We start from the raw sequence: 12,696 nt of genomic DNA on the forward strand, positions 1-12,696 counted from the left end.
ATCTATCTTTCTACCTATGCTATCTATCTTTCTATCTATGCTATCTATCTATCTGTCTGTCTGTCTCTGTCCATCTGTCTGTCTCTATCTACCTACCTACCTCTCTACCTATCTACTTGTCTATCTACCTATCTACCTCTGTCTGTCTGTCTGTCTGTCTGTCTGTCTATCCATCTACCTACCTCTCTCTCTCTATCTGTCTATCTACCTACCCATCCATTTACCTATCTGCCTCTCTATCTATCTATCTATCTATCTATCTATCTATCCATCCATCTACCTACCTCTCTCTCTCTCTATCTATCTACCTACCCTTCCATTTACCTATCTGCCTCTCCATCTATCTATCTATCTACATATCTATCTACCTATCATCTATCTATCTTTCTATCTCTCTACCTATCCATCTACCTACTTACCTACCTATCCATTTATCTATCTATCTATCTATCTATCTATCTATCTATCTATCTATCTATCTACCTACCTATCTATCTATCTATCTATCATCTATCTATCTATCCATCTACCTATCTATCTACCTATCTACATATTTAGTTATATATTTATATTATAATTCATGTATTTATACATGTTACACGTATGTATTTCAGTGTTGAGTAGGAACCGGAATATGAGAGGACATTTTTCATCCCTCTGGAAATATGTTATTACGTGTCCACAGCATTCTTCAGAGAAAGTATTTATCACCTGCAATTGCTCAACAGACCTTAACTTAGGCAGGAAAGAAGGAAAGCAAGACGGGAGGGAGGAAGGAAGGAACATACGAAGGGAGGGAGGGAGGAAGGAAGACAGGAAAGAAGGGAGAGAAGGAAGGAGGAAGGAAAGAAGACAGGAAGGAAAACAGGAAGGAAGGAAGACAGAAGAGAAGGAAGGGAGGGGGAAGGAGGGAAGGAAGGCAGATAGAAGGGAGGAAGGAAGGTTAAGAGAGAAGAGCAACAGGGAAGAAGGGAAGGAGGGAGAGAGAGGAAGGAGGGAAGACAGGAAGGAAAGATAAAAGGGGGACAGAGAACAAAGGAAGAAGGGAAAATATTAACTCTAAATAACATTATTCACATAAAGTCATTCCAGAAATGGCCTAAACACAGCAACTCCGTGGTCGTTATGGTGCGTGTGTGGCGCGGTTAGTGCAGCGTTGTGCCCGGGCGTGCTGAAGGACCGGCTCACGTGCATGGCCTTTCCTTCCGCCAATACCATCCTCGCACATGCGCACAATGGGCCAGCTCAGCCAACCAGACCGTTATTATTATTTAAACGCATTTAAACCCTGGAGGCCATGCAGCTGGAGGTGTGGCTCAGGTGGTAAAGCACCAGCCACGAGCTGAGAAGCGGAGAGACCACACAGGGCCAGGGGTTCGAGTCTCGGGTTCTGACCAGACAGGCACAAGTGGCCAGCGTTGGGGAGAGCCAGCCCTCCGCCATGTGAAGGGCTTTTTCTAGAAGCTTCTCTCCATGAAGCTAGCTAGGAATCTAGGGTCCAACTCAGAGCCCTGGCTAAATCACTAGCATGGAGGTGAAATTCTTGTCAGGGCGTGTGTCTGTCTGTCCATCCATCTACGGACACACGGCCTCCCTACCATGCTTTAAATGCAATGGCTGTGGTTAAGTTTGTGTCTATAGGAAAAGCAGATCTGAAACCTTCTGCTTAAATCATTTATGTATTTCTTTGTCAGTCCCGGAGTTTGAACTCAGGTCCCGTCCCTGAGCTTCTTTTTGGCTCAAGGCTGGCGCTCTACCACTTGAGCCGCAGCGCCACTTCCGGCTTTTTCTGTGTGTGTGAGTGGTGCTGAGGAATCGAACCCAGGGCTTCCTGCATGCAAGGTGAGCACTTTACCACCAAGCCACCTGCCCAGCCTCCCTGCCTTCCCCCCCCCCCAGCTTCATCCACACCACAGGGTCGGGTCCACGCGTGCACCGAGCAGCTAAGAACTCACGCGTGGCCACGAAGCCATTCTGAGCTTGCTGTCCTGTAGACGGTTGGTAGCGATTTCCAGTCGGCTCCATCACAATGGAGGCCGGGGTGGGAAGGAGGCAGAAGATTGGAGAAGAAATAAAAGCACCGTGGATGCCCTCTCCCTCAGCCTCTCCCCCTCCCTGCGGCCTCTCCCAGGCTGCCAGAACACAGGACAAAGTATGCGGCCTTTGGCCAGAAGATGATTTCAGGACACATTTTCCCAACTGCACCGGACACTTTCTCATGGGAAATACTTGGCTCACAGATGTTTTTCTTCTTTGCCTAGACATCTGGATATTTGTGTGTTTGTGGGGGGGGGGAGCGGGGGTTGTGGGTCTTGAACTCGGGGCCTGGGCGCTGTCCCTGAGCTCTTTCACTCAAGGCTGGCGCTCTACCACTTGAGCCACAGCACCACTTCGGGTTTTCTGGTGGTTCCTTGGAGATCAGAGTCTCACGGACTTTCCTTACCCGGGCTGGCTTTGAACCACGATCCTCTAGATCTCAGCCTCCTGCGTGGCTGGGGTGACAGGCGTGAGCCACGGGCCCCATCCATAACCTCTTGACTCTCTATCCGAGACTCTCTTGAGGAGACCCCGCTGGTCTTTGGTTTTCTTTCTTCTTTTCCTGTAGAACGGGCGAGAATTCAACCTCCCATCCAGGAAAAGGAAATGGACTCCAAGCCAGGACTTTGTCTTTCTGTCTAGAAAACGTTCACCGAAAGCTTCGTGCGAAGAGCCGTCTGCACAAACCCTGGGCTGAAACGAATCCACCTGTAGTTACGCTTGCCCGCAGGAAGGGTTTTCTGTTCTTGTTTTTGTGTTTTATTTTACTTCAGATGAACACCAGCACGCAAAGCTTGTTTTTCAAAAGTTCTCGTTCCTGCAAAAGGTGCGTGTGTGCTTTGCTTTGCTCTATCTGAATCCAAATCCGGTTCTCCTACCTGTACTTCCCAGTGAGCAGAGATTACAGGCATGTGCCACTGTACCCAGCCCCAGAGTCTTGATAAACTGTGTCTAGGTCTCAGACCGGATGAAAAACCACACATGCAACTGGGCGCCGGTGGCTCACGCCTGTCATCCCGGCTACTCAGGAGGCTGAGATCTGAGGATCGTGGTTGGAGGCCAGCCCTGGCAAGGAAGTCTTCCATTAAGTTCCCTCACCCCCTTCAAAAAAAAAAAGCCAAAAATGGAACCAGAAATGGTTCAAGTGGTAGAGCGCCAGGGCTTGAAGCCGAAAAGCTCAGTAACAGCGCCCGGGCCCCGAGTTCAAACCCCAGGACCAGCACCAAAAAGCACACAAACAAACAAATAAACCGAAACCGTGCTGGAGAGCATAGGTTGTCAGCAGGTTTGCGGTGAGACTGCGGCCCATGTTCGCTTTTGTTCAGCCGGGCCTCACGGCTAAGTCAGGGTGTGAATTAGAAAGCCCAGCCCCAGAGCAACCCAGGGTCAGGGACTACAGCCTGAACTTTGGTTCTCACCCCTCTGTGAGATGGGGTTGTTGCAGGCTGAGCAGCTCCGAGCCGACGCGGATGAAGGGTTTTTGTTCTAGCATGAAGGGTTTTTGTTCGCTTCTCACCCTGGCGTCCAGGCAAAAAGCAAAGAGGGCTGTGAGCTCAAGGCCACAGGGCAGCTCCAGCCGCTCCAGGCCTAGAATGAGCATTTTCGGCCTCATACAAGCTCAGAAAAAAAATTCATGTAGCTATCAGGTAATCTGGAATGATCACGATTGCTCTTTGCTTTTCCGCGCCCAGCTGTGTGGGACAGAGGCGGAGAATCATCTTTCTCAAAGCTTGTTTTGCTTTGTATTTTATTTTTTTTGTCTATTGAGGCCTGAGATTGGCAACCAAACAAAGGAACAAATGAAAACGCTGTGTCTGAAACCCCCAGGCCCTGGGCAGCTCCAGAGGAGAAAGAGGACGGCGCGGCTCGGCTCCAGTTCAAAGGAAAGATTTAGAATGGATTCGCTCAGCGCTAGGACAAAGTAATTCCATGTGTTTGCCCTGTGGAGTCTGGCTGTTCCATACCTGGCCAGATGGAAAACACACACACACACACACACTCACACACACACACACGCACTCACACACACACACTCACACACACAACACTCACACACACAACACACACACACACACTCACAACACTCACAACACACACACACTCACGCACACTCACACAACACACACACTCACACACACACTCTCACACACACTCTCACACACACTCTCACACACACACACACACACACTCACACCACTCACACACACTCACACACTCACACACACACTCACACACTCTCAACACTCACACACACACTCACAACACACACACTCACACTCACAACACACTCACACACTCACACACTCACTCACACTCACACACTCACAACACACACACACACACTCACACACTCACACCACACACACACACACACACACTCACAACACACACATACACACACTCACACTCTCACACTCAACACTCACATACTCACACACACTCACACACTCTCACTCACACTCACACACACAACTCACACACACACACGAACCCAAGCTTTGTTTTGCTCAAGGCTGGTGCTCTACCTCTTGAACCACTGCTCCACTTCTGGTTTTCTGGTGATCAGAGTCTCATGGACTTTCCTGCCCGGGCTGGCTTTGAACCACGATCCTCAGCTCTCAGCCTCCTGAGTGGCTGGGATGGCAGGCGTGAGCGCCGGCGCCGGCTCACTGCGGTGGCGTTGGAAGCGTGACGGGCAGTGCCGGGGCAGCCCCGCCCTGCTCCTCACACACGGCTAGGGTTCCGGCGTTTTCTCTGTCACTTATAATCAAACGTAGAGCTGTTATTAGTGTTGTTTCATTCCTGATCACTGTAAATGGGACGACTTCAACAACAACACTGGCTTGTGATGACATAGCAATGAGAGAGAAAGAGACAGAGATAGAGACAGAGAGACAGACAGACAGACAGAGAGACAGAAAGACTGAGACAGAGACACAGACAGAGAGACAGAGACAGACAGACAGAGAGACAGAAAGACAGAGAGGGACAGAGACAGAGAGAGACCAAGACAGAGAGAGACAGACAGACAGAAAGACAGAGAGACAGAGATAGAGACAGAACGACAGAGAGACAGAGATAGAGACAGAGAGACAGACAGAGAGAGAGACAGAAAGACAGAGAGACAGAGAGAGAGACAGACAGATAGAGACAGAAAGAGAGAGAGAGAGACAGACAGACAGAGAGACAGAGACAGACAGACAGACAGAAAGACAGAGAGGGACAGAGACAGAGAGACAGAGACAGAGAGAGAGACCAAGACAGAGAGACAGACAGACAGAAAGACAGAGAGACAGAGATAGAGACAGAACGACAGAGAGACAGAGATAGAGACAGAAAGACAGAGAGACAGAAAGACAGACAGAGATGGAGACAGAAAGAGACAGAGATAGAGACAGAAAGACAGACAGAGAGACAAAAAGACAGAGAGACAGAGATAGAGACAGAAAGACAAACAGAGAGACAGAAAGACAGAGATGGAGACAGAAAGACAGAGAGACAGAGATAGAGACAGAAAGACAGACAGAGAGACAGAAAGACAGAGATAGAGAGACAGATAGAGACAGAGAGACAGAGATAGAGACAGAAAGACAGACAGACAGAAAGACAGAGATAGAGAGACAGATAGACAGAGACAGAGAGACAGAGAACGAGACAGAGATAGAGACAGACAGAGACAGAGCCAGAGAGAGAGACAGACAGAGACAGAGACAGAAACAGATAGAGAGACAGAGAAAGAGAGACAGAGAAAGAGACAGAGATAGAGACAGACAGACAGAGACAGACAGACAGAGAGACAGAGACAGACAGAAAGAGAGACAAGACAGAGACAGAGGAGAGAGAGAAAGAGGGAGAGAGAGTAGAAGAGAGGAAAGGAGAGAGAGGAGAGGAGAGGAGAGGGGGGAGTGGAAGAGAGAAGACAAAGGAGAAGAGGAGAGAGAGACAGAGAGAGAAGGAGACAGACAGACAGAGGCAGAGAGACAGAGCGAGAGGGGGAGTGTGTGGGGGGAGGGGGAGGGGCCGCCAGCCCAGCTGCTCCTTTCTGAATCCAGACGGGACGTGACGGATGGGACGGGGGGGGGGGGGGGGGGATCCCGCCACCCCAAAGCTGGGCACCATGCCTCCCGCCACATTTGCGGCCAGCCCCGGCTGTCCTCGCAGCCGACGTCCCGGCTCTCAGGGATGGAAAGACAGCTACGTGGAAGCCCGTGGCTTCGGCTCAGTCAACGCTGCCATCAGGACTGGAACCCCAGCTTCCACCGCAGCCCGTGACCCGGATGGAGATCACACGGTGCTGGGGACCGAGCTGGGAACTCCGGCTTGGCCGCTGGACTGTAATCCTCCTATTTTCTCCCTCCAGATAGATCTACATACGTCCATTAAGTGGAACAAGCCAGAAGAGACTTGTTTGGATGGGTGCCGTGGCTCCCGCCTGTCATCCCAGCGACTCAGGAGGCTGAGATCTGAGGATCACGGTTCAAAGCCAGCCCGAGCAGGAAAGTCCATAAGACTCTGATCTCCAATGAACCACCAGAAAACCGGAAGTGGTGCTGTGGCTCAAGGGGTAGAGCGCCAGCCTGGAGCTGAAGAGCTGAGGGACAGCACCCAGGCCCAGAGTTCAAGTCCCATGACCGACAAAAATAAATAAAAATAAACAAAAATATTTGTCAATCAATGTTGCAACTAAATCATTCCCACAAGGAAATCCCAGACCGATCAACGTTTCCTAGCCCGCCAGAAGGAATACCTGAGTAGGGCCATGGTTGAAAATTAAGCTTTTTTTATTATGATAGTCACAGAAAATAAAAATCCATTACACCAAGTTATCCAGGTACAGTGGTGAATTAAAGATGCCTCCAGCAAATACCAATTTGATCCGTATATATGTGTACATATAAATACATACCTATGCCAAAGGTACCACAGTACACACACACACACACACACACACACACACACACACACACACACACACACATTTATGGATTCTGAGATAAAGTGCCTAAATCTTGATCTATGGGGTGGTACAAAGGAGGAGAAAAGAATCCTTGAGCGGTGTGAGTTGTGGCCTGTATTTTCTCCGTCTCAGAATCCATATTGCATTCATTTATTTAGATCTACTGAGCCCTAATCCCTCAATCTCAGATCTACTGAGCCCTAATCCTTCCATCTCCTCTGAACTTCTCCAAGCGAACGAACTCCTTCCTGAGGCTGGAAGAAAGTCCCATAGATCAGCGGCCCTCGTGAACACAGGGTCAGCCGCCCCGTTCTCTTCCTTTTCCTGTCACTTGACCTCTAATCTTTCTGCTCACATAGGACAGCAATTCACACACACACACACACACACACACACACCCATTGGACCCTAGCAGGAGGTGAGTTGTGATGCAAAGCTGTCTGCAGATCATTTAGGAAGAAGAATTAGGGGTGCAAGCATTATTAGAATCCCACGGGAGCTCCGATTCTCTTTCCCAGTGTGTGTTTTTTGGGGGGTGGGGGAGGGGGGAGCCTTCGGGAGAACAGATTTTCATTTAAGGACAAGATAAAAGGTAAAAGAAAAACTTGGTGATTTAAGCTATCCAGAAATCCTCATTAAAAAAAAAAAAAAAAAAAAAGGAACGAGATTTCCGCTTCCATTCCTGGTGCTTTGGGGTTTTTTCCTTTTTTTTTTTCTGCTCTCTTTGCCATTAAAAAAAATTTTTTGGCCAGTCCTGGGACTTGAACTCAGGGCCCGGGTGCTGTCCCTGAGCTGCTTTTTGCTCAAGGCTAGTGCTCTACCACAGCGCCACTTCCAGATTTTTCTGTGTCTGTGGTGCTCAGGAATCAAACCCAGGGCTTCATGCCTGCAAAGCGAGCACTCTACCACAAAGCCACCTGCCCAGCCCTCTCGTAGCCATTTTTAAGCAAATAAATGAGTTGTATTTTTCCACTCTCTTCAACATTCAGGAATGACCATGATCACTTGGGATCTGAGGAGATGTGGGGTTTTGAAATACACACACACACACACACACACACACACACACACACACACACACACACACACATTCTCTGGGTAGGAAAGCAGCCATTTCTGAATCTCAGCTGATCACAGGTAAGCTGGAGGTGGTGAGCTGGTCAGTGTGGAAATTGCATTAAAAACAAAACAAAACAAAAAACAAACCACCCCCTCAAACTTCCCCTAACCAGTCCTGAGGGTCGGGGGGGACTTGAACTCAGGGCCTGGGCGCTGTCCCTGAGCTCTTTCACTCCAGGCTGGTGCTCTACCCCTTGAGCCACAGCGCCACGTCTGGTTTTCTGGTGGTTCCTGGGAGATCAGAGTCTCAGGGGCTTTCCTGCCTGGGTTGGCCTTGAACGGTGATCCTCCAGATCTCAGCCTCCTGAGTGGCTGGGATGACGGGTGTGAGCTATCTTTTGGGGGGTGGTGAAGGGAGGCTTTTCCAGCCTCCTCCTCCTCCTCCTCCCCCTCCTCCTCCTCCTGGTCCTCCTCCTCCTCCCCCTCCCGCCGCCCCGGCCGTGGCCTAGCTGCTGATCTTGGTGAGCATCTTGTTGAGGGCCTGCTTGACCTGCGTGGTGGAGCTGCGTCTCCGCGCCTTGCCCTGCGCCAGCCGCCGGCGCCGCACCTCGCGGCCCAGCTCCAGGAAGAGCTCGGCGATGCGGCCCTGGCCAGTGCAGGCCGAGCACTCGTAGAAGCCGCAGGCCAGCTGCGCGGCCAGCCGCCGGCCCTCCTCCGCGCTCACCTGCCGCGAGTGCCCCAGGTCCGCCTTGTTGCCCACCAGCACCACCGTGGCCGGCTTGGGCTTCTTGATCTCGTCCAGAACGTTCTTCAGGGGCAGCACGTCCTCGAAGCTGCCGCGGTCGGTGATGTCGTAGACCAGCACGAAGCCTTCGCCCCACCGCATGTGGCCCTCGCGCTGCGCCCCGTCCTCCTGCGGGGGGGAGGGGGCTGAGCATGGGGGGACACCAGACAGGGAGGAGGGAACCCCAGTAGTACGCCCTCCCCACAGACGCCACCACAGCCCTTAACTGTCCCGGCTCTGGTCTTCCTTCTCTTCCTTCTCCCTCCGTCCCTTCCTTCCTTCCTTCCTTCCTTCCTTCCTTCCTTCCTCCTTCCCTCCCTCCCTCCCTCCCTCCTTCCTTCCTTCCTTCCTCCTTCCTTCCTTCCTTCCTTCCTCCTTCCTTCCTTCCTTCCTTCCTTCCTTCCCTCCTCCCTTCCTTCCTTCCCTCCCTCCCTTCCTTCCTTTTTCCTCTCCCTCCCCTCCTTCCTCCCCTCCCTCCTTCCATCCTTCCCTCTCTCCCTCCCTCCCTGCACGCCTGGTGTGGAAGGCTCTGGGCTCGCCAGCATCTTCCCCACATTCCCGGGAGTGTGCACACGGACGCCCACTAAATCTCCACCTGGCCGTTGGTTCCTCTCTGCATGGTGCCCACGGACGGACGTGCACACACCACGGACGTGCACACACCACAGACATGCACACACCACAGACGTGCACACACCACAGACATGCACACACCACAGACGTGCACACACCACGGACGGATGTGCACACACCACGGACGGATGTGCACACACCACAGACGTGCACACACCACAGACGTGCACACACCACAGACGTGCACACACCACGGACGGACGTGCACACACCACAGACGTGCACACACCACAGACGGACATGCACACACCACAGACAGACGTGCACACACCACAGATGGACACGCACACACCACAGACGTGCACACACCACAGACGGATGTGCACACACCACAGACGGACGTGCACACACCACAGACGTGCACACACCACAGACATGCACACACCACAGACGTGCACACACCACAGACGTGCACACACCACGGACAGACGCGCACACACCACAGATGCGCACATACCACAGACGTGCACACACCACAGACGGACGTGCACACACCACAGATGTGCACACACCACAGACGTGCACACAACACAGACGTGCACACACCATGGACAGACGCACACACACCACAGATGCGCACATACCACAGACGTGCACACACCAGACGGACGTGCACACACCACAGACGTGCACACACCACAGATGGACGTGCACACACCACAGACGTGCACACACCACAGACGGACACGCACACACCACAGACGTGCACACACCACAGACGGACGTGCACACACCACAGACGGACGTGCACACACCACGGACGGACGCGCACACACCACGGACGGATGCACACACACCACGGACGGACGCACACACACCACGGACAGACGTGCACACACCACAGACGGATGCGCACACACCACAGACGTGCACACACCACAGACGTGCACACACCACAGACGGACGCGCACACACCACGGACGGACGTGCACACACCATGGACGGACGTGCACCCACAGTGATCTGCCTGAGCCTCCCCAAAATACCTTCACCATAAAAGCAAACCAGAACCAAAGCAAGCTATGGCGTCGGGGCCTGACCGCGCTGACCGCAGCACATGGGCTGGGCGGGGTTCTGGGGTCACGGGGTTTGCACACCCGTCCCAGCGCGTGGGGCAGCGGAGACCCGGGGACAGCCCCACCAAGACGCCACCCTGTCCCCTGGACGCCCAACAAACAACAATAGCAATAACAATAACCAAACCCTCCGGTCACCTGCCCGGCCGTGTCTAGGATTTCCATAGAAACGGTTTCATCGTCGATGGTCGCCTGGTGTTGGTAGGTGGATTCTGGGGGAAGGAGACAATAAAGACAGCAGAGAGATCAATGCGATGCACGATTCGATGTCACCCTGAAAATACAAAATGAGGGCCGGGCGCCGGTCCTCACGCCTGTCACCCCAGCTGCTCAGGAGGCTGAGATCTGAGGATCGCGGTTCAAAGCCAGCCTGGGCAGGAAAGTCCATGAGACTCTGATCGCCAATGAACCACCAGAAAGCTGGAAGTGGCGCTGTGGCTCAAGTGGTAGAGCGCCAGCCTTGAGTGAAAGAGCTCAGGGACAGCGCCCAGGCTCTGAGTTCAAGATCCAGGACACACATGCACACACACACACACACACACACACACACACACACACACACACACACACACACACACAGATCTCTCCTCTGACAGGTGGAGGCCAGGCGCTCCACCGCCCGGCCCTGGCCCTCAGCTACACACTGGGATTCCGACGACAGGCCACGTTCTGTGTGGAGCGTGGAGCCAAGCCACGCGCGGCGGCTCACGCCTGCAGCCCCGGCTCCTCCAGGTGGACGCCGGGACGCAGCAGAGTGGAGACGCGAAGCTAGCGCAGGCCGAGAAGCCTTGGGATTCCAGCTCCAACACAACCAGCAAAAAGTGGGCTGGAGGCGTGGGTCTGGTGGTAGAGCACCCACTGCGAGCAGGTAAGCTGAGATGGCGCCCGGCCTCTGAGCTCAAGCTCTGCGCCTGGAAAAAAGGAAAGGAAGAAAGGAAGGAAGGAAGGAAGGAAGGAAGGAAGGAAGGAAGGAAGGAAGGAAGGAAGAAAGGAAGGAAGGAAGGAAGGAAGGAAGGAGGAAGAAGGAAGGAAGGAAAGGAAGGAGGGAGGGAGGAAGAAGGAAGGAAGGAGGGAAAGAAGGAAGGAAACAGAAAGAAAGAAGGAAATGGAAGGAAAGAAGGAGGAAGGGAGGAAAGAAGGAAGGAAAAGAAAGAAGGAAGGAAGAAAGGAGGGAAGGGAGGGAAGGAAGGGAGGGAAGGAAGGAAAGAAGGAAGGAAGAGAAGAAAGAAGGGAGGAAGGGAAGGAAGGAAGGGAGGGAGGGAGGGAGGGGAGGGAGGAAGGAAGGAAGGAAAGAAGGAACAAACGAACGAACGAAGGAAAGGAGGAAGGGAGGAAGGAAGGGAGGAGCGACAAAATACTGGTCCCAGAGTCTAGACACTTGGGATCCCTTCCTCCTTCCTTCACAGGCTGAGTCAGGCAGGAGAGGTCTGGACTCTGAGGCCGGGCGGGACCATTTGCACAGTCTGGGGCTCCTCGTCAGCCGGGGCCTGCGCCAGGCCTCCGCGGACGGCCCGGAACCCGGCACGGCTCTCTCTTCCCGACACCTCGGTGTCTTGGCCGGGCCACGCGTGGCCTGGGGTGCTGGGGCGCCTCGTGTCTACACACACACAGCGCTGGGCTTGGCCTCAGCTGCGGCCCGAGCTGGCCGGGCTGGCGCTGCGCCGCTCGAGCCATACCTCCCGCCCTGCTTTGTTTTCACCGATTATCTGGGAGGTGGTGGAGTCTCCTGGATTTTTGGGGGGGGCGGCGTGGGGATTGGGGTGGAGGTCCGGGCTGGCTTTGAACTGTGAGCCTAAGGATCTCAGCCTCCTGGAGGAGGTCGATGACAGGTGTGGGGTCACCAGCCCCTGACCTTTGGGGTGCTCACTTCTCGTGAATGTGAGGAGGGGCGGGGGGAGAAGGAAGATGCCAGGCTGCCAGCAGCAATGGTGTACACACACACGCACACACACACGCACACACACGCGCGCACACACACAGCCCCACAGCGGCTGTGGGAGAGATGCAGGCCCAGCATCCTGGGTGAGTCACCAGGAAGAGGAGGCCGGTTGCTTAGCAACCATGTGCTGTCTCCTAGCCAGGGGTGAAAGGTCAGCTCACCATGAAGGTACTGATGAGACCCGTGTCTGGAACCTTCTCCCGTCTGGGTG

At 53.4% G+C, this 12,696-nt stretch overlaps 1 protein-coding gene across 1 annotated transcript in view; it reads right to left on the reverse strand.

The window, feature by feature from the left end:
* Window positions 1-6,800: 6,800 nt before the first annotated feature.
* Rerg (RAS like estrogen regulated growth inhibitor) overlaps window positions 6,801-12,696 on the reverse strand; it is a 19,231-nt gene continuing 13,335 nt past the window's right edge. The window contains exons 3-4 of the mRNA XM_070011859.1: window positions 10,685-10,758; window positions 6,801-8,966 (exon numbers count right to left, since the gene is read on the reverse strand). Of these exons, the coding sequence (XP_069867960.1) occupies window positions 8,559-8,966; window positions 10,685-10,758 (482 nt within the window). The 3' untranslated portion in view covers window positions 6,801-8,558. The remainder of the gene's footprint in view (window positions 8,967-10,684; window positions 10,759-12,696) is intronic.

This window comes from Dipodomys merriami, unplaced genomic scaffold (assembly GCF_024711535.1).
Source record: "Dipodomys merriami isolate MVZ:Mamm:240054 unplaced genomic scaffold, mDipMer1.0.p SCAF_84, whole genome shotgun sequence".
In the NCBI taxonomy this organism is placed as follows: Eukaryota; Metazoa; Chordata; class Mammalia; order Rodentia; family Heteromyidae; genus Dipodomys; species Dipodomys merriami.